Source organism: Pelophylax lessonae (assembly GCF_965119305.1).
Source record: "Pelophylax lessonae genome assembly, chromosome: 1".
In the NCBI taxonomy this organism is placed as follows: Eukaryota; Metazoa; Chordata; class Amphibia; order Anura; family Ranidae; genus Pelophylax; species Pelophylax lessonae.
The window spans coordinates 434640312-434662705 of NC_138768.1; the positions used below are offsets into that span (position 1 = coordinate 434640312).

The following is a 22394-nucleotide window of genomic DNA, read 5'->3' on the forward strand; positions in this document are numbered from 1 at the left end:
TTGTAGACTAGACGTTCGAGGAGTTTGGATGAAAAGGGGAGCAAGGAAATAGGGCGTAGGTTGTTCAGATCGGTTGGGTCCAGTGAGGGCTTTTTAAGTATGGGGCTGACTAGTGCATGTTTTAGAGAGTTGGGGAAGATGCCAGAAGAGAGAGAGAGATTGAAGATGTGGGTTAGAGAGTGTAGAATAGGGCCAGAAGGTGAACGTAGCATTTGCGAGGGAACAGGATCCAGAGGGCAGGTTGTTAAGTGGACGTTAGCAAGTAGTTTAGCAACCTCGTCTGTAGTGGCGGGGTTGAATGAGGGAAGTAATGATCGCACTTGTGGGCGTGAAGCATAAGGCATGGAGGAAGGTATCTGAACAGCAACGATCTCCTTACGAATTGTGTCAATCTTCTGTTTGAAGTGGTTAGCAATCTCCTGGGCAGTGAGTGAGTCGGTGGGAGGGGGTAGTGGAGGACGGAGTAGAGAGTTAAAGGTAGCGAAGAGTTGCCGGGGGCGTGATGACAGGCTGTTAATGAGAGTGATAAAATAGGTCTGTTTGGCAGTGTGGAGACTGGAATTGTATTTTTGGAGGGCGGATTTATATTGGTTGAAATCATTCTGAGACCGAGTCTTACGCCATAGGCGCTCAAGAGCACGGCTATGCTTTTTCAGACTTCTAGTGTTATCGGTTTGCCAAGGTTGAAGTGGTCTGGGCCTGATTCGGTGTGTGGTGAGGGGGGCCAATGTGTCCAGGGAGGCTAAGAGTGAAGTGTTGTAGACAGAAGTGGCTAGGTTGGTGCAGGACAGGGGTGCGATTTTGTCATAGAGGTGGTCGGTAGCAGAGTAGAGAAGAGAAGGGCTGAGATGGCGTAGGTTTCTGCGGGTAACTGTACGGTAGCTGGAGGAAGAGGAGGTGGAGTAGAGGGAAAGAGTGAAACTAATAAGGTAGTGATCAGAGAGAGGGAAAGGATTGTTGGAAAAGTTGTGCGAGGTGGGAGAAAACAAGGTCAAGGATATTGCCTTCAGAGTGAGTAGAAGCATGTATCCATTGCTTCAGGTCAAAGGAGGAGGTTAGATTGAGAAGTTTGGAAGTGGTAGGAGTGTTAGTATTAATAGGGATGTTGAAGTCGCCAAGAATGATTGTGGGGATTTCAGAAGAGAGAAAGTAGGGTAGCCAGGCGGAGAAGTCATCAAAGGTTGATACTGGTCCAGGGGGGCGGTAGATCACAGCTATCCTTAGAGAGACAGGGGAGAAAAGACGAAAGCAGTGTACCTCAAATGAGGAGAGTGACAGAGAGGGAGGCGGCTGAAGTACCTGAAAGGAGCTATGTGGGGCTAGAAGGATCCCGACACCCCCTCCCTTGCGTCCGTTGGGTCTAGGGGAGTGAGTCCATAGAAGACCACCTTGGGATAGGGCAGCAGAAGACGCAGTGTCGGATTCGTGAAGCCAGGTTTCGGTGATGGCGAGTAGATTAAATGAATTAGCGATGAAAAGGTCATGGAGAGAGGTGAGTTTGTTACAGACAGAGCGGGCGTTCCAAAGGGTGCAAGAGAAAGGGAGTCCAGTCTTGGGAAGAAGAGAGATAGGAACTAGATTGTGCTGACTGCGACTGCAGCCAGAGGGTGTAGGGTAGGTGGTGTATTGAGCATGGGTAGATGGAGGCCCAGGGTTTGGGGATATGTCTCCAGAGGCCAGGAGAAGCAGAAAGGTGAGGGTGGTAATATGAGAGTGTGATTTATATGAAGGGACATGCCTCAGTGTCCTTGAAGATTTGTGTGCATGTGGATTTAGAAATAGCAGGAGATGGTGAGTGCAGTAATAAGGTGAGGACAGAAGTGAGGATGATATATATAAGCTGTGGGGTGGAGAAGAGGGGTGAAGTAGAGAGAATTTAAGGATGGAGGATAGGGCAGTCACTTTAAAAACATTTAGCCCCTTCACAAAGAGGAAGCTCCCCTTCCACCTTTTGAGTAGACTGAATGTTTGCAAACAAGGAGGATCAGCAGACTGAGGGTTCATTTACACCAGATTTGCTAGGGTAACACCTTCCCAACATGTAGCAATTCCCTATAAATGCAGTCCACACAAGCACATTTGCTCAGTGCTGAAAGAAAAGTACAGCAGACTCTACTTTTTTTTTTTTTTTTCAGTGCAGCACTGCGGGCAGACGCACTTAAACACAATGCACTGCTAATCAAAAGCCTGCTTTTAAATAAAGCATACCGACGCATTACAACATTTTATGAAATATGCAATTCACTGCAACACAGCATTCACACATGCAATGTGGTGTGTATATACCCTTGAGGTGGTGGTGATTCAGGGTGGATAATTGGCCACTGATTTTGGGGGGGGATTGCCACGTACCACCAATAATGTGGGATTCTTGTTTATTTCGGGGGGGGGGGGGGGGTTGTAAATTGCCAATGACCAGCAATAATTGTGTGCTTTTTTTTTGTTAGGGCAGTGATGGTGAGCCTTGGCACGCCAGATGTTTTGGAACTACATTTCCCGTGATGCTTATGTCCTCAGCAGTGTAGGCGAGCATCATGGGAGATGTAGTTCAAAAACATCTGGGATACCAAGGCTTGCCATCACTGTGTAAGGGGGTGGGGCTTAACGTGCCACGGACCACTAATGATTGTTCTTTTGGTTGGGGGGGGGGGGGTGTTAAAGTGCCGCTAACTTTCAGTGATTATGGTCTGTTTTTTTTAAGGTAAAGAAATAAAAGTAAGCAAACTCAAATTTGTGGTCTTTCATTAAACATTATATCTGTCCAAAAAATAATTCAAATGTATGGGGTATTACCAGCTCATTACTTAATAGTAGGTGCTCCGCCTCCATACATCCCTCACACAAAAGCAGTTACTCTTATCAGTCTCAACTTATTTTTGAACAGGGGGAGAGGACTGGGAGACTGTTGGCTTGGCTCTCTAGGGAGCAGATGGGCGGATTAGTGTGCCTCAAATCTGTGGCCCTAACGGCACTTTTTTTTTTTTCTCACCCCGATGAGATAAACCAGTGCTTTGTTTCATTTTACCAAACCCTCTATAGTTCTCGGGAGGCCTACAGGACCAATGATCTGACCTCCTCCTATCTTGAGAACCTAGATATTCCTGTTCTCACTTTGACAAACTGGACGCACCTATCTCTGAAGGCCCTAAAAGAGGCTCCAATCTGGTAAAACCCCTGGGCCCAATGGCATTCCGGTAGAGTTTTACAAAACATACGCAGATGTCTTAGGCTTAAGCCTCGTACACACGATCAGAATATCTAACGATCTGTCCTCCATTTTTTGTTGCATGCTAGTCTCATGTGGAAAGTGAAGAGGTTACTTTCATACGAAAATTCCCGTATGACAGAATTCAACTTCAGAAGTGATGTCATGTGTTGAATTGTGTTGTATGTGTTCTTTCGTTTCTGAGCTTGCCTAGTCTTGCTCTTACGATTTTTCTCAGACGAAAACTAATTAAACGAAAATCGGACGTTTTGTTGACGTACGATAAAAATTTTATAGCCTGCACATCCAATTTTTGTCATCCACAAATCCATATTCGGCTGTCGAAAGCACTATACTAACAATCCGAAAATCGGCAGATCGTTCATCGGACTAAATTTTCCTTCCAATTTTCATATCCTGTGTACGGGCCTTTAGCCCCTAGGTTGCACTCGTACTGGACTCTTGAGCTCCATGGGGGATGCGGTGATAGTAGTGATCACCAAACCAGGGAAAGACCCCCTCTCTATGTTCCTCTTACTACCCCATCTCCCTCCTAAATGTTGATGTAAAACTACTCTCCAAGATCCTGGCCACCAGACTGAACACAGTTATAACTGCGCTGATCCACCCCGATCAGACGGGGTTTATGCCGAGGTGGGGGACAGATAATAAACAGAAGACTCCATACCCACATAGCCATGGCAAGCTCTGATAGTGAGGGAGTGGTGGCCTCCCTTGATGCGGAGGGCCTTCGATTCTGTCAAGTGGGGTTACTTGTGGGCAGTCCTATCTAAATTTGGATTTGGTCCCCGGTTTCTATCCTGGCTACAAATGCTTTGACACCCTGAAAGTGCAAGTCTGAACTAATAACCTATCAGGCAGCTTTTTTCCCTGGGACGTAGGATGCATCAGGGCTGTCCTCTTTCCCTGGGCTTGTTTGCCCTGACCCTGGAATCTCTCGCCATCCTTCTGAGGGCAGACCCGGAGGTGAGGGGTATAGTGGTGGGACCCCTAGAGGAAAAGCTGTCCCTTTATTCAAATGAAACCCTGCTCTATTTGGCAGATGCTTCTGGGTTCCTTCGCTCCACGCTGTCCTTGTTCGACCACTTCAGCATTATCAATTGGGACAAATCAGTTATGTTCCCGCTACATCCTTCTGTCCCTCGGTTTGACATGCACACACCTCTCTAATGGGTGGATGAATTCACCTACCTGGGGATTCGGGTGAGCGGCGATGCAGGCGATTATCTAGAGAAAAATGTGAATCCCTCCCCTACTGGCACAACTTACCCCCAAATGTGTGGCCTGGCGCTCCCTTCCATTGACACCGGTAGGCAGGGTCAATCTACTGAAAATTATATACTTACCCAAATTTTTATATTTCTTTATAAATACCCCGTCATGTGTCCCTAAGGCCTTCTGGTGGTGTCCTTTGGGCTGGGAGAACCCCAAGGGTGGTGAAACGTATACTGCACCCTCCACTATCGGGTGGAGGCTTGGCACTCTCAAATTTCCAAGTCTACTACTGGATTGCTGTTCTTGTCGCTGTATGGTGGTGGTTCTCCCAGCCCAGACAAAACACGGCCGTGGCCTTGGAGGAGGCTTTACTCTATGCAGCTTTGAGTAATTTGGTGTTTCGGGGAGCTAAAGCTCATACCCCACTGACAATTCTTATGAAAACTACGATACGGGTCTGGCATCGACCTAGGGCGATTTTATAGAAGAAACCCTCTCATGTCTCCCTGCCCTCTGCTTCCTCATAAATATACTGTCCCAGACACCTCATTCTGGGTCAGGAAGGGCATCACTACATTAAAACATGTGATGGTAGATGGCAAAATTATTATTTTCAGGAGATCAGGCGCTTATACTCGTTACCCAAAACCTTTCAATTTAGATATTGGGAATTGCAGCATGCCATCAGGTCTCGGTTTCCAGAGCATGTTGTTCTTGAATCGGACTCCGTGGAGCACCTTCTGACCTTGCAGCGTGATGGAGAAACTTTTTATCCTTTCTTTACTTATATTTGACTGTAGCCCATGATACTTAACCGACCTGCTCATTTGACAAGTGGATGGCAGACATTCCTGATCTTAGTGAGGAGAAGTGGTAGGATTGGGTCTCCTCTTGTTCTTTCATGATAGCGGCAAAAGACAGGTTCATACAACTCAAATTTCTCCATAGGGCATGGTTAACCCCGCATTTATCCCCAGCTAGTCCCTAGATGCACTAGATGTAATCTTGAGACTGAAGCTTTTTGGCATATGGTCTGGTCCTGTGCTAAACTCTGCTCATACTGGGAAACAGTTGCTACTATGTTGAGCAATCTGTGTGATGCCGCTGTGCCCTTAGACCCTCTCATTCTTCTGCTGAGTCACTTGGAGGACATAGAAGGGGATAGATACACCAAGCTCTGCCTCACTTTCACTCTGTTTTATGCCAGAAGAGAAATCCTTTTGAGGTGGAAATCTGGGGAGCCCCCTACTGGCAATTTCTACCTGAAAACAGTTTACTCAGGCCTACCTCTATATAGAATCACATATGAGAGCAGACAATGTCCAAGGAAATCTGATAGTTTGGTCAAGATGGTTAGATGCGCGCGGTTGAATTCCAGCATCCAGGTGGATCTTTCTGGGGTCGTATGTTTATCTGGTCGCCCTACTCTCCGCCCCCCCCCCTCCCTTTGCCCTCTCCTGTCGCCTTCGCCTCCCCCCTCCTTGTTCCTTCCCTTCTTCCCCCCTTTCCCTTTCCTCCCCTCCCTCCCCCCCCCCCCCTTGTCTTTTTATCCTCAGACTTATAGCTGATAGGTGGGGGGGGATACAATGTGGTGAATGGGGATAAATATTACACGCTCTCAGTTTAAATTTTTTTATTGGTTGAGAACTCTACTTTTGTATGGTGTGAGATCGGGGGTTAATCCCCTTAATTAGGATCATTTTTATTGTCATTTATACTGTTGTGCAATTTGATGGCTGACTTTAATGCAATTTGTTGTGTAATTTTTTCAATAAAAATTTTCTGTTAAAAAAAAAAATAAATAAATAAAAAAATGTGTATGTTTCTGTTGTAGTTCTAAAAAAACAAATGCGGTGCCTAATTTAACACTCAACTTCTTTGTGTGAACAGATCAGCTTGAACGTGTGTTTTTACGCCTCGGCCATGCAGAAACCGATGAGCAGCTGCAGAGTATTATTTCCAAATTCTTGCCCCCGGTTCTCCTCAAACTGTCAAGTGCACAGGAGGGAGTACGGAAAAAGGTAAGTCTCTCCTTAGATCTAAAGAATTCATACTGTTTTTCGGGTTATGAAAGTATCTTATCAGTCAGTTTTATATTGCTAGCAAAAATGTCCCTTTTTTAAAGGGTAACTCCACTTTCGTGGGGAAAAAAAATAGCAAATAAAGAAAAAAACAATATAGTACTACGTGACTGGAGTGCATGTGGTTTCGGTGGCGCACGCGTACCACCGGAGCCGCGCTGTAGAGAACATTATGCTGCCTGTAACATTGTTCAGCATGACCGGTTTGGTAGTCGGTCAGTGAAGGTCTGGGGAGGAATATCCATGGAGGGATGCACAGATATCTACAGGCTAGACAATGGCACCCTGACTGCCATTAGGTATTGGGATGAAATCTTTGCACCCATTGTCAGACTCTACGCTGGTGCAGTGGGTCCTGGGTTCCTCCTGGTGCACGACAATGCCCGTCCTTATGTGGCGAGAGTATGCAGCCAGTTCCTGGAGGATGAGGAATTGATACCATTGAATGGCCTCCACGCTCGCCTGACCTAAATCCAGTAGAATACCTCTAGAATGTTATGTTTTGGTCCATCTGACACCACCAGATTGCACCTCAGCCTGTTTAGGAGCTCAGTGATGCCCTGGTCCAGATCTGGGCGGAAATACCCCAGGACACCATCTTTCGTTTCAAAAGGAGAATGCCCCGATGTTGGCATGCATACAAACACGTGGGGGCTATACAAACTACTGAGTACCATTTTGAGTTGCAGCAAAATGGACTAGCCTGCTGCATCATTTTTTTCACTTTGATTTTCAGGGTGTCTTTGAATTCAGCCCCCTGTAGGTTGATCATTTTAATTTCAATTAAACGATATGGCATCCTTTCGTTCCTAACACATTACCCAGTCCATATCAGTATAGCTATCCAGCATGATATTTCTCCCACATCCCCTGTGTCAGCCACCCATCCACCACAGGGTGCCAGCCAGCCAGCCACAGGCACTGTACCAGCTAGCTGCCCACAGGCCCTGTACCAGCCAGCCACCCACCACAGGGTGCCAACCAGCCAGCCACCCACCACAGGGTGCAAGCCAGCCATTAAGCATTAAACAAAAACTAACATGTTCAGTATCAGATTTGTGTCAATTTTTTTTTTTTTTATCAAAACTTTAAATGTACAAAACATCGGCCAATACCGATATGCAATGGCCAAAAAATCGGTATCGGCAACAAAAAACAGATATCGGTCGATCCCTAGTACTTATGTATGTATAGGGGTGTGTGTGTGTGTGTGTGTGTATATGTGTGTATATATATATATATATATATATATATATATATATATATATATATATATATATATATATATATATATATATATATATATATATAATTTAAAAAAAAATGCAAGTGTGCAACCACACCTGTAGCAGGGTAGACTAGTGTAGGGCTCATCTTATTTGATATCCGCTTAAAGTGTTCCTAAACCCAGTACCCTGCATTCACTATAAGCCGTCTCCCACAGTACATTTAAATGCAATTTTTACTAAATATAAACTGCTAAATACCTTTTTTTTCATCATCAGTATATAGTAGTCTTGTGACTTCTATGAGTGTCTGTTTAAAGCTGTTAGGAGGAGCTTTCATTTTCCCACGATTGTCCTATGAGAATGCAGGACCCCTGACCCTCTGGACAGTGCTGATTTCCCTTTGCATTCTCCCAAGAAAAAAAAAAAAAACTCTAGCAATGCACACTAAATTAAGCATGTGCAGCCTGTCCCTGGCTCTGTAAATATCAGGAGATATATTGGAGACAGTGGAAGTATAACAAGCATGCTCTACTGCATATACAGACTTTGTTTTTTAATGTTGTGGGTTTAGTAACACTTTACTTGCATGTTGATGTATATGATTAGCCGTCCATGTGATATATGATATTAATAGGATTCGGCTTTTATTAGTTGGGTCCTTATAACATCCATCCAACCAAAGATTTTAAAGCCCCAAAAGATTGGAATCTATATACAAAAAACAAAAGGATTCCTAAATAATCAAATAAAGATAACCAGGATCGCGTTAACAGTCAGTTGGAAAACACAAGAAGCACCCAATTGCTGCAAACACCACACCACCTGAACTGATTATATAAACAATTTTTAAAGCAATACACAAATGAAAATTATAACTGTAAATTAATACAGAAGTGGGTACATGGACAGAAATATTACAATAGAAAGCAGTATAAACGCAAAGTAATGCATTCTGTAATGTTCAGATTCATCCAGAGACTGGAGTATCAGCAATGTAAACGATGAAGGTTCAAAAAAATTGCAGCCATACGATTGGACAATGGAACAGGAAGTTCATTACAAAAGAGTCAAAGTTGGAAAAATAAATATTAGGAGACCGACCCAGAGGATTAGATATTTTTATATCAAAAAGTACTAGGTCACGTATAAAGAAGAGAGAAGAATAGACATATGTGGGACCCTAAGGGACTATAGTGTATTATTCTGTATATGGGCCGAGACCTCGTAAGAACAGCTTGTAAGAGCACCTCATTGATGTCTGGCGGATGTATCACGTTAAGTCGTTTAATCCAAAAGGTTCCATTTTGATGGATTTTTTTCATCCTAGTTCCCACTTCGAGGGTCTTTGTGTTCTTGAATGAAATATGTAGTATCAAATTTGTGATATAGGTCCAGGTGCCGGGTAACGGGTTATCAGTTTACCGTTAGAGGATCAGGAGAGAATATGCTGCAGCAATGATTTGTGTATTCTGATGGCTGGGGTTTCCCCACTGTTAGAATACAATGACATCGTGGGGTGTAATTCAAAAAACTAACCAATGTGTGGCAAGCTCTTTTTAACAGCAGGAAAGGGTTATAATACAGTTTTATAATACTCCCAAACATGGGTGGTCAATTTGAGTAAAAAACAAACAAAAATGTCCTGGCATTAGTGGTCAGTAGAAGTATAAAAATGCTCCTGAATTGGTGATATGTGGGTGTAAAAAATTGCATTAGGAGCCTGTGGTCAGTGGGAGGAAAGGCACTCTTTCATTGGTGTCACTTGGAAAAATAAAGTTGGTGCCAGAAGAAGAAATGGTGCCTAATCATTGGTGTCAGTGGGTGGCGTAATGTCCTATCGCTGTGGTCAAAGGAATAATGCCCTTTTCGTTGGTTTCAGTGTGAGGTATAATTCCTTTTTGTTGTTGTCAATGGGAGGAATAATGCCCTATTGTGTCAGTGGCAAGAATAATTCCCTCGTGATTGATGTAAGTGCCAGGAATAATGCTATTTAGTTGGTGCACGGGGGAGCTATAATGCCCCATCATGGGTCTTAGTGGAAGAAATAATGCCCTATCGTTGGTTTTCAGTGAAAGGGGTAATGCAATTTCTCTGGTGTCATTGGGTGGAATAATTGCTCTTTTGTTGGTGTAAGGGGGAAGTATTGTACCCAAGAGCTGGTGTCACTGGGAGGAATTGTCCCATTGTTGCTTTTGGTGGAAGGAATAGTACCCCACCGTTGCTGTCAGTGGGAGGAATTGTGCTCTATTGGTGACTGAGAAAGGAATAGTGCATGATTGTTGGTATCAGTGGAATTGGGTAAGTTTCCAGCATTGGTGTTCAGTGGTCACTCACCTTTTTAAGTACACTTTTTGTCCAGCCCTGTTTCTCTACTGGCTGGATGATGTCATGGCTAGAACTATACAGGCACTATTGGGAAGGATATTACTTGGGGGCGATTTGACTGATATCTGTGTGGGTTCATACACAGATGTCTTTTGAAATCGCCCCAAAAGTAGTGCAGGAACTATTGAGAATTGGTGCGGTGCTGCAAAGTCCCAATTTGGCATGCGATTTGACATGTCAAATCGGCCCAATGTAAACTGGAGTGTTACTAAACCCAGAACCTGCATAATTATATCTGGCCTCCCACAGTACACAGACCATGGAAATGCAATTATTTTAGTAAATAGATAAATACCTTTTCTCATCAGCAGTATATAGCAGATCACATGCACTCTCCCAAGAAAAAAAAAAAAACTCTCTACTAATACATACCAAACTGAGCATGTGCAGCCTGTCTCCTGGCTCTGTAAATAAAGGTATTTTTTTGGAGGCAGTGAAAGAAGAGGAGGATCAGAGAGAGAGGAAAGAAGGAAAGGATTAACCCCTTAGGTTCCACAGTGAGTATAGCAAGCATGCTTTACTGTATATACAGACTGATTTTACTGTTGTGGGTTTAGTAACCCTTTAAGGCAGGTGCTAGAATGCTTTGCCTTAAGATTTTGGCACCTGCTGTCACTCTGCATGCAGCACCTATGGCTTTTAATGAGAAGGCACTGTCATGTAATCTAAAGGTACAACAGGAAGCAAGAGTAAAATCTCTTCAAAAATTGGTGAATGTCCCACTTAGACAGCTGTCACCACACGTGTCCGCAGTGCAAATGGTGAGAAATCTCTCCAATGGCAACATAGACAAAACATTTTTGTTGTACATTGAGGATTGGGTTAGAACCTTGTTTTTATTGCTGTCCGTGCTTGCCTTTCTTGCTTACTACCGCATCCCTCATATCTTGCATGGGCATCACAAGGACAGGTAAGGAAGGAAAAACACCACAAATAGGTCACATACAGACCTAAAAAAACATTTTAAATAGTTGTCTTTACTGCTACAAAGATTCCGGACTCCTCAAGCACATCTCTACACATTCACAACTTTGTTGCCCCAAAAAATATCTAATTTCAACCCTGAAAGCGTGGTGATATTTTTTTGATGCAGTTCAGAAATGTGCCCATTTGTATTCAATACATTGTGTAAAAGTCACCTAAAAACTAGACCATCCCCGGTCTAGAATTCCATATACTAAACATAAAATGATGATCCTAAAGGGAGATAAAAAAAAAAGAATTGCACACATCTCACAATGTCTTTTTATATTGCTATCTTTTAGCCATATTTTTATCTTTTTAGTATGTAATACTAAGAAATGTTTATCTTTTTAATCCGCTAGGTTATGGAATTACTCGTTCACTTGAACAAAAGAATAAAGAGTCGTCCGAAGATTCAGTTACCCGTGGAGACCCTTTTAGTGCAGTACCAAGACCCAGCTGCTGTGTCCTTTGTTACGGTATGAACATTAGAGTGACAAAGACTATGTAAAAGAGAAACATTTTGGATCTTCACTTTGGGATCTTTGGCTCCTGGAGGACTCAATGAGGATCTGGAGGTCCATGGAGTTGTGTAACTTTCCCACATTTGTGGAGGTTTTACTTATGTACATGCTTCAGTATTTACCATAATGTTTCAGGGACCTTTGGAGATGTAGATTGCATGTATATTTACATATATTATACACTTCACATGTCACATCATCCATGGGTTATTCGTAGGATGTTTTGTGATGTGGTCTGTAAATTAGCAGCACAGCAATCTATTGCCCCTTTTTCCATGTTCTTATCCCTTTTGGAAATGGAAACCCTATTAAAGGATAGGATTGTGGAACATCTTAAATCCCATGGATTGCAAGATGAAAAACAACATGGGTTTACTTCAGGGAGATCATGTCAAACAAATCTTATAGATTTTTTTTGACTGGGTGACTAAAATAATAGATGGTGGAGGTGCAGTAGACATTGCATATCTAGATTTTAGTAAGGCTTTTGACACTGTCCCACATAGAAGACTTATCAATAAACTGCAGTCATTGAGCATGGACTCCCATATTGTTGAGTGGATTAGGCAGACAACAGAGGGTTGTAGTCAATGGAGAACATTCAGAACAAGGTCATGTTCCAGTGGGGTACCTCAGGGATCTGTACTGGGACCAATTTTGTTTAATATCTTCATAAGTGATATTGCAAAGGACCTCGATGGTAAGGTTTGTCTTTTTGCTGATGACACAAAGATATGTAACAGGGTTGATGTTCCTGGAGGGAAACGCCAAATGGAAAAGGATTTAGGAAAACTAGAAGAATGGTCAGAACTCTGGTAACTGAAATTTAATGTGGATAAGTGCAAGATAATGCACCTGGGGCGTAAAAACCCAAGGGCAGAATATAGAATATTTGACACAGTCCTGACCTCAGTATCTGAGGAAAGAGATTTAGGAGTAATTATTTCAGAAGACTTAAAGGTGGGAAGACAATGTAATAGAGCAGCACGAAATGCCAGCAGAATGCTTGGATGTATAGGGAGAGGTATAAGCAGTAGAAAGAGAGAAGTGCTTATGCCGCTGTACAGAACACTGGTGAGACCTCACTTGGAGTATTGTGCGCAGTACTGGAGGCCATATCTCCAGAAGGATATAGATACTCTAGAGAGAGTTCAGAGAAGAGCTACTAAACTAGTACATGGATTGCAGGAAAAAACTTACCAGGAAAGGTTAAAGGACCTTAACATGTATAGCTTGGAAGAAAGAAGAGACAGAGGGGATATGATAGAAACTTTTAAATACATAAAGGGAATCAACTCGGTAAAGGAGGAGAGCATATTTAAAAGAAGAAAAACTACCACAAGAGGACACAGTTTTAAATTGGAGGGGCAAAGGTTTAAAAGTAATATGAGGAAGTATTACTTTACTGAGAGAGTAGTGGATGCATGGAATAACCTTCCTGCAGAAGTGGTAGCTGCAAATACAGTGAAGGAGTTTAAGCATGCATGGGATAGGCATAAGGCTATCCTTCATATAAGATAGGGCCAGGGACTATTGATAGGATTCAGATATATTGGGCAGACTAGATGGGCCAAATGGTTCTTATCTGCCGACACATTCTATGTTTCTATGTTTCTTTTTTGTCCCCTTTGTCCTTTCTGCCCATCCTTTTTATATCCGCTGTATAGTTATGCCTTCTAAGGGTAATATCTAGGGAATGGTTCATGTTATGTTTGGGGCGAATACATGCGGTAAGGGCACTAGGGGCAAACTAATGTCAATTTATTTTATTTTGTAATGTAATCCAATAGGATTACAATATATCCGTGTGTTTTACTTTTCAAATTTGCCACCGGTTCCACCCCCCTGCGAGCGTCACATCGCAGGAGACGGAAGCTGGGGCTCACCGCATCGGGCGGAAGATCCGGCCGCCGTATGCTGCAGTGACATATCGCGGGGACAAGGTAAGTACCCTCTACCAGGATCCAGCGATGCTACCTGGTGGTACCCCGAGTATGGTTCGGGGTTACCGTTAATGGCACTGAAATTCCACCCCAAACCACACTTGGGAATACCGCTAGGGAGGTTAATGGACAGGAGTAGCCCATTTTAGGGCGGTGGTATTATTAATTTGTTTGGGCAAAAAGATATGGGCCGGCACCCTATGTACACATCCTTGTGGGGGAGGTTCTAGGTCTAATTGCGCCCTGACTAAGGTCATTGTCAGTATATTAGGCAAGGGCTCAGACATGATCTGTAGGCTCTGAGGGAGAGGCTAAGCCTCAAAACGCGTAAGTATTTTCAAGCTTTAGAGGACGGTACATCTGGTTCTGATGCTGATGGCAATATATTATTTTGATATGCATGTACCAAGAACTCGTTTGAGTATTTTTATCTTTTTATTCAATAAAACCTTTGTGGAGGATAATGCGCTAGGCCTGTGCGCCCTTGTGTTTGTTTTTTTGATTACATTAGAGTGACAATACAAGGGCAAATTTTAAATTGGAACTGAAATGTAATCTAAATTTTATCCAAAATTTGTAAAGTCCCTCTATAGCCCTCCTTTACATTTACACCACTTAATATTACAGACGTCCTATCAGATTAATCCTTACTGTAAAAAAACATACCTATTCTGCACATCTCTTCTATACAGTCACATTTTTGGTTGCTTTAACACTGTAAAAACACTGCAAGTACATAATTATGCCTGCTGATACTGCTAGAATTAAAGTGGGCATCTGACTTATGTAGTCAGATGAAAATGCTGCCTCTGCTGCTCTAAAGTCCCAAAAAGTATTAGCAACCCTGCCCATTTTGATACCCCATGCTTTACTATAGAACTCCACCTTATCTGCATAACATAAAGTGGGTGTGCTTTGTAGTCCAGCAAGGGAAAACTGGACAGGACTGACACTGCTTGGGATTTTGATGCAGAGCAGCCAGTTGGTAGCTGGATTTCTGGCAGCATCAACAATATTTTTCTGTACTTGCTGCATTTTTATGTTCAATATGGCTGTGTGTGTATATAAAATACAGTACTGTGCAAAAGTTACAGTATAGGCAGTTGTTAATGCTGTAAATTAAGAATGCTTTCAGGAAATATAAATGTTTAATCGTTTTTTTTTTTTTTTTTAAATCAATTTACAAAATGCCAAGTGGGAGAACAGAAGAAAAATCCAATCAATATTTGGTGTGACTACCCTTTGGTTTCAAAATGGCATGAATTCTTCTAGGTACACTTGCACACATTTTTTGAAGGAAATCCTTGGAGAACTAACCACAGATCTTCTATGGATGTAGACTGCCTCAAATCCTTCTGCCTCTTCATGTAATCCCAGACAGACTTGATGATGTTGAGATCAGGGCTCTGTGGGAGCCAAACCATCACTTCCAGGAGCACTTGTTCTTCTTTATGCGGAAGATAGTTCCTAATGACCTGGCTTACCAAATCTCCAACTCCAACATTTGCAGAAATGCAGCCCCAAACTTGAACCTCCACCATGCTTCACTGTTTCCTGCAGACACTCATTATTGTACCGCTTCCCAGTAGCAGGAGGTAGTTTGTTCACTGAAGAGTGAACAAACTATCTCCTGCTACTGCCAAATGTTTAAAAATTTTGACTCCTCAGTCCAGAGCACCTGCCATTTTCTGCACCCCAAATCTTATGTTTTCGTGCATAGTTGAGATGCTTAGCCTTGTTTCCACATCGGAGGTATGGCTTTTTGGCCACAATTGTTCCATGATGATCACTTCTGGCCAAACTTCTCCGGACAGTGGATGGGTGTACCTGGGGTCCCACTGGTTTCTGCCATTTCTGTGCTGATGGTACTGCTAGACATCTTCCGACGTTGAATGGGAGTAAGCATGATGTGTCTTTCATCTGCCGCATTACGTTTCCTTGGGTGACCACTCCATCTACGGTGCTTAGCGTTGCCCAATCAATGGGGTCAATGCTGAGAAATATAGGCAGATACTTATCCACCATCCCAATACCATCAGGTAGGCATGTGATTGGCCCCAAATTTTTATTCTGCAGCAGGACAATGACCCCAAACATACAGCCAATGTCATTAAGAGCTATGTTCAATGTAAAGAAGAACAAGAAATCCTGGAAGTGATGTTTGCCCCCACAGAGCCCTGATCTCAAAATTATCGAGTCCGTCTGGGATCACATGAGGAGACAGAAGGATTTGAGGCAGCCTACATCCACAGAACATCTGTGGTTAGTTCTCCAAGATGTTTTGAACAACCTTCCTACGCTTCCTTCAAAAACTGTGTGCAAGTGTACATAGAAGAACTAATGCTGTTTTAAAACCAAAGGGCAGTCACACCAAATATTGATTTGATTTAGTTTTCTTCTGTTTGCTCACTTTGCATTTTGTTAAATTTAATAAATATAAACAAAATATATATTATTGAAAGCATTCTTACTTTACAGAATTTCTTCATCTGCCTATAACTTTTGCACATTACTTTATATATTCCAGGTATCGTTTTTTTTGCATAGCTATTGTGATCCATGTGCATATTCCATACCCGTGGGATCTTTGTGGAAGCTAGAAATCCCTGTAGTAGTTGTTTCTGCTACTACTGTGATCGCTGCAGTCTTCCAGGTCCAATCCGAAGCAGCTGTCCTGTTGCGAAGTAACCACAGGGAGTCGCTTGGTTCAGCTGCCTCTCAGAGGACATCTTGCATTTTTCACAAGGTGGGGTGGTGGTGACAGTTCTATCCCCATCTCATCCAATCATGCTTTGCCTTATAGAATGAAAGGTCTGATAGCCATGCCCAGGGAGAGACCTCCTGTGGTTAGTATGTAGCAGGGCAGCCCCTCAGCACAGGACCTGGATAACCACTACAGTGATTTCCAGCTTCTACAGGGATCCCTCAGATATGGAATTTGCATGCTTAAGGCCTCTTGCACACTGCAGCTTAAAAATGCTCAGTACAGCATTTTTTTTTTCTGTGCTAAAATAGAGCCCATTCATTCTTATGTGCCTATGCACACAGCCGCGTAATTGAGCGCCGCTTATTCTTCAGTAAGAACAAAATAGAAAAATCTGCATTTTTGGTCAGTAATTTACGCCTGATGTGCGCAAATACGCGCAAATACACGCGAATGCGCGCAAATGACCCTAAAATGTCAATTGAATATCCAGAACGCTAGAATAAATTTATGCGCAATTGCGCGCATTTACGCGAATTTGCGCGAACGCGTAAGCGCTAAAATGCGCGCATTACAATTACGCCAGAAAACGTAGATGCTCTAACAGGAGTATCGTGTGCAAGGTGCCTAATTGGTCAAAGTTGGACCCTGGAACTATGCAATACAAACCATACCTGGAATTCAGCTCTATTGCTTTATTATTGATTACCGCTACTCTTGGTGATTTTAGTTTTCTATTTTTTTTTTTTTTTTTCTTTTTAGGTAGGTTTGCTTGTGACTTCACCTGACAATCAAACGTGTGGTATATTGGCACCCAGCATAATATTTGCATGGCTATTTTGCAGCTCTATACAAATAATATAATGTAAACAAGTTGAGTTTTTTTTCATTACATCTTAAGCCTTCTTTTTATGTTTAAATTTGCTTACAGAATTTTACAATAATCTACATAAAAATGGGATACCCTCGTCTGCCAATAGAAAAACAGTGTGAGCTGGCACCTAGTCTCCTGACCGCAATGGAAGGGCGACCTCAACCACAGCAAGACAGGTGAGCAGATTTTCTCTACTTGCCAATTTGCCTGTCTCTGCCTTGAATTTGTGGTTTCTATCACTTATTTTTTGGAATATGTTTCTGCTCTAAGCTTTAATATGTATTATGTAATAATGTTATAGTTCAGTAGCACTCTGATATGCTTTTTGCATTGGGGGCGTGGCCTGGCTGGAGTTCCCGGCTGAGGTTGCCATTCAACTTACTTCATGCACATGGGTCCACTTCATGATGCGTGGTGGATGGATCCTTCCCTTTGACATTTAGGCAAGTTAAAGTCCAAGTAAAAAAAAAACAGCACAAGGGACTTTACCTACAATAAGTAGGATTTGTTTTTCATCCTGAAGCCTCTTCTGTTAACTGAAATTCTCCTCCATCTTTCCACCACCACACTTGTCGTAATCTTCTGGTGTGGCAGAGGTTGATAGAACTGTGGTTGCTTTCACAGGCTCTCATCTGTCTGCTCTCCATTCATAGTGTGTGTTTCTTAGAAGCTGTAATACCAGCTTTCATGATTGGAGGAGGTAGGTGGAGAGGGCGAGCATATTTGGACACTCTTGATGGGAGACTGTAAGGCCTGCTGCACTGCAAGATTATGGCATCGATGGCGGAGGATTTTAGCTAACAGGAGAGGCATCAGCACAATGGATGCATTTTACAGACATTAAGTAGTGTCCCTAGTGCTGATTGTTGTGTTCACATAGGCTTTAAGGTGTGTGTCATTGCAAAAAAAAGAAAACGTATGCAGTACATTTCTGCAAGACATGCACATTTCCCTATGTTGTATCCTTGTAAAGTCTGTGCAAGTACAGAAATATACCCATTGATCTGCCAGAAATGAATTCTGCTCCTATGTCCCCTTGTACAGTGACAAAACACAGCGTTTTTGTCGACTGATTGATGCAGATGTAAGAAATACCTTCATCCTTTTCTAAAAGTATGCTAAAGTTTGGAAAGCAACTTAAAACTAGAGTTAGAAAGTCAAAAGGTTCCTCTTTTTTGGATTAGAAAAGTTATTTTGTTATCCAGTTCAATAGCAATTTCTGCTCCATTAATAGATGCATATAAAAATCACATGTTCTGTGTCAGATACAAGTATTGGATGTCTGTAGGACAGATAATAATCAATAACAAGCCACATTAGAAATGTGTTTTTCATAGTACACTGTTTACATGGTGGAGTTGATGTAAGGGAGGGATACTACAGCTAGAGAAATATCTACAACTAACAAGCAAAATAAAAATTGTATTTCCCCCTAACGTTTAGCTGCAGTTACACTTTTATATTGTAGCTTGTCAATCCCCCGGCAAGTCTTCTACTCGCCTTTCCCTTCTCTAGCAAGATTTTGCCCTCAAGCCATTTGTCAAAATTCTGTGAGTGGGTTACCCCTATGTGCCCTGCATTCTCCATTCATTCTAAGGCTGGCCATACATTATACAATTTTCTGTACAATTCTCTTTAGATTTACCTTCAACAATGTGATACAAATGCTTGCCTTATAGGATACAATTGAAAGTGTTGTTTAGATTTGACCTCATAGTATATGGATTTTGGTAAATCTAACAGAAAATTGAACATGTATGGCCAGCCTAAGGCCCCTTTGACACGGGCAGACCGATTGGGTCTGCCTGTCAGTTTTGCAGGCTGACCCGATCAATTCCCTCTGCAAGTCTCATACTGACCTACCTCTCTGATTTAGACAGTAATCCCCTGCAGAGCCACTCAGAATCTTCTAAACTGGGCCTGTGCATTTCCTCCTGTATGTTCTATTTAAACGTAGGCAGAGCTCATACTCTTAGCCTCTCTAAGGGTGCAGTTACACTTTAAGGACTAAATAGATGTTTTTATTTCCTACCTTTTTTTTGTTTTTATGACTGCCCCTCTTCTATGATCTCCTCCATTATTTACTTTCAAGCAGCTTTTTTAAACTTGCAAAGCACTTTTATTTTCAGTCTTACACTAATTATTGTATATGGGAATTTCAACAAGGTCATCTTTGTTTGTTTCACAGCTTAATGCATCTTCTGATACCAACCCTATATCATATGAAATATTCCAGTGAAGCCAAGAAATCCACAACAGTTTTTAACCTTACTGAAAAACCAAAGACTGTGCAGCTACTTTTGGATTTCATGTTGGATGTTCTTCTGATGCCCTATGGGTAATTATCAATTTCATTTGTTCAGTCTATCTTGCTACCTCCTGACTGTTTCAAGCAAAATAGCACAATTGTGATTTCCAGCTGGAGCAGTGTTCAGAATGTGTTGCATGTGTAATTTTGTACATCCTTTTTTGATAGTCTTGCAATATATGCATGCATTACATTTTTCAGGTTTGTGTTGAATGAACCCCAGAATCGCCAAAGTACATCACCTGGTCAGGGATCGTCAGCAGGAGGGGTGAGTGGAGTAGGCATTCCCCAACCACCTCCTGGCATGAGTTTTTATGCGGCAAAGAGAGTTGTTGGAGACAATCCATGGACAGCAGAACAACTAGAACAGGTAATCAAAGTATCTTTGCTTCTGGAATCTCTTTAACTTCCCTGGTGGTATGATTCTTTCCGATTCTAGGCGCTGAAAGCGGTACCATTATTTTGCATGTAATTCTTAATGAGAAGGCCAAACCAACTATTTACATATGATTTTTTTTTTTTTACTGTGCGTTCTTTATAACATCTCGGGTATGATAACGTTTGAAACACAAAATCATAAATTTATAATAAATAACTATAAATAAGTTAAAGTGTATATATGTATGTATATATATATATATATATATATATGTGTGTGTGTATGTATGTATGTATATGTGTATGTGTGTATATATATATATATATAATAGAATAGAATTACAGTAAAACTGCAGGAAAGGGCACTGGGGGGCAAACTAATGTGTATTTTATTTTGTAATGTATCAGTGTGTTTGGTGTGTTTTTACTATTTGAATTTGCTGCCGATTCCACCCCCCTGCGAGCGTCACATCGCGGGAGACGGAAGCCGGGGCACAGAGCATCGGGAGGAAGATCCGGGCGCCGCACACCGCTGGGATACATCGCTGGATCCCAGGGACAAGGTGAGTACCCTCTCTTCCAGGATCCAGCGATCTTCCTAGGGGTACCCCGAGTGTGGCTTGGGGTTACCGCTTTTGCCACTGAAATTTAACCCTGAGCCACACTCGGGAATACCGCTAGGAAGGTTAATGAATAACATTTTTGCTATAGCCAGGGAATAGCAGGTTTGCAACTATAGCATAACATTACATTTTTTTTTTTTCTATTGCTGTCATTTAAAAGCAGTTCACATCCGCTCTGTGGATGTTGATCAAATCCCCTGTATAAACTTAGAGGAAAGGTTTATTAGACTTCAAAGGGGAAATTAATCTTTCATAAATTTAATATCTTTTAATATCTTTAAGTCTATAGTTTCGCTTTATCATATTCATTATGTTAGAATGATTCGTTTTCGGAATTCATCTCCTATATTTGGATTCGTTTTTTACATTCAAATTTGGCTAGTCCAGCCCACAAGAGAAATTAAATGAGCTGGTTGGACGATATCCAAAAAAACAAATGGAACAAAATAAAATTAGTATTTATTCATGATGTTCATTCGTTACCAAGAGAAATGGAATGAGCTGATTGGACAATATGCAAAAAAACAAATGGAACAAAATTAATTTGGGATTAATTCTTTATGTTCATTCATTACCAAGAGAAATAGAATGAGCTGATTGGATGATATCCAAAAGAACGAATAGAACAAAATTAATTTCGGATTCGTTATGTTATGATTCAGATATTCTGAAGAATCCACCACAATCCAACCCAAACACAATAATTAGGAAATTGGAATTATCCTATTAATGTATTTATTTGAATATGTTTTCATTTCATATGTAGTACATTTTTTAGAATATGTTAATGCAAAATAAAAACAAAATGGATCCGAGAGAAAAAATGGAACATAATTAATTTTGGATTCATTTGTTTTGTCGTAACCTTATTTCGGATGCTTCAAACAATAACAAAAGGCCCAAACTATTGCACCATGTCACCCGGATTAATTTGGTTGGTTGTTTTCATTATAATTTATTTTGGATTCGCTGAAATAGGTTACTATTTTAATTTTGGAGATTCATGTACATCCGAATAATGTAAATTTTGTCAGAATTTTGTAACTAACCGAATTGCACATGTCTAATGCGTAACGTAACTTTTATTTACAACCTTTTGGTAAACCAGGTAGTAGCATTATTACATTTATTTCATTTTTTCTTTTTTCAGATGCGTATTTATTTTTTAGAGATTTATTGGTCTAAGCATCCAGATGTTAAACTGTGCACCTCAATCCTCCTCCCATACCGGCTCCATATAATTGGGCTCTTCCAAACTGTCTTTAAAGGAAACCTGATGCTTGTTGTAGTAGGAGAAAAAAAATGTATACATACACATATATATATATATAATGTAAATTAAAAATGCAACACTTTTTAGTTTTTCCCTTCATTTTTCATGAGCTGAACTCAAAGATCAAAAACTTTTTCTATGTACACAAAAGGCCTATTTCTCTCAAATATTGTTCACAAATCGGTCTAAACCTGTGTTAGTGAGCACTTCTACTTTTCCGAGATAATCCATCAACCTCACAGGTGTGGCATATCAAGATGCTGATTACACAGCATGAATTTTGCAAAGGTGTGCCTTAGGCTGGCCACAATAAAGGCCACTTTAAAATGTGCAGTTTTACTATATTGGGGGTTTCGAAAACCTGTCAGTATCTGATGTGACCACCATTTGCCTCACGCAGTGCAAAACCTCTCTTTCGCATAGAGTTGATCAGGTTGTTGATTGTGGCCCTTTGGAATGTTGGTTCTCTCCTCTTCAATGCATGTGTGAAGTTGCTCAATATTGGCAGGACCTGGAACACACTGTGGTATACGCCGATCCAGAGCATCCCAAACATGCTCAATGGGTGACATGTCCTGTGAGTATGCTTCCCATGCAAGAACTGGGATATTTTCAGCTTCCAGGAATTGTGTACGGATCCTTTCAACACGGGGCCGTGTATTATCATT

At 41.6% G+C, this 22394-nt stretch overlaps 1 protein-coding gene across 2 annotated transcripts in view; it reads left to right on the forward strand.

The window, feature by feature from the left end:
• The window catches only part of ECPAS (Ecm29 proteasome adaptor and scaffold), a 230229-nt gene that overhangs the window by 9774 nt on the left and 198061 nt on the right, over window positions 1-22394 (forward strand). For both annotated transcript variants that reach the window (XM_082267213.1, XM_082267214.1), the window contains exons 2-6: window positions 6332-6462; window positions 11462-11578; window positions 17202-17320; window positions 19333-19482; window positions 19654-19822. In XM_082267213.1, coding sequence (XP_082123339.1) covers window positions 6332-6462; window positions 11462-11578; window positions 17202-17320; window positions 19333-19482; window positions 19654-19822 — 686 coding nt within the window. The remainder of the gene's footprint in view (window positions 1-6331; window positions 6463-11461; window positions 11579-17201; window positions 17321-19332; window positions 19483-19653; window positions 19823-22394) is intronic.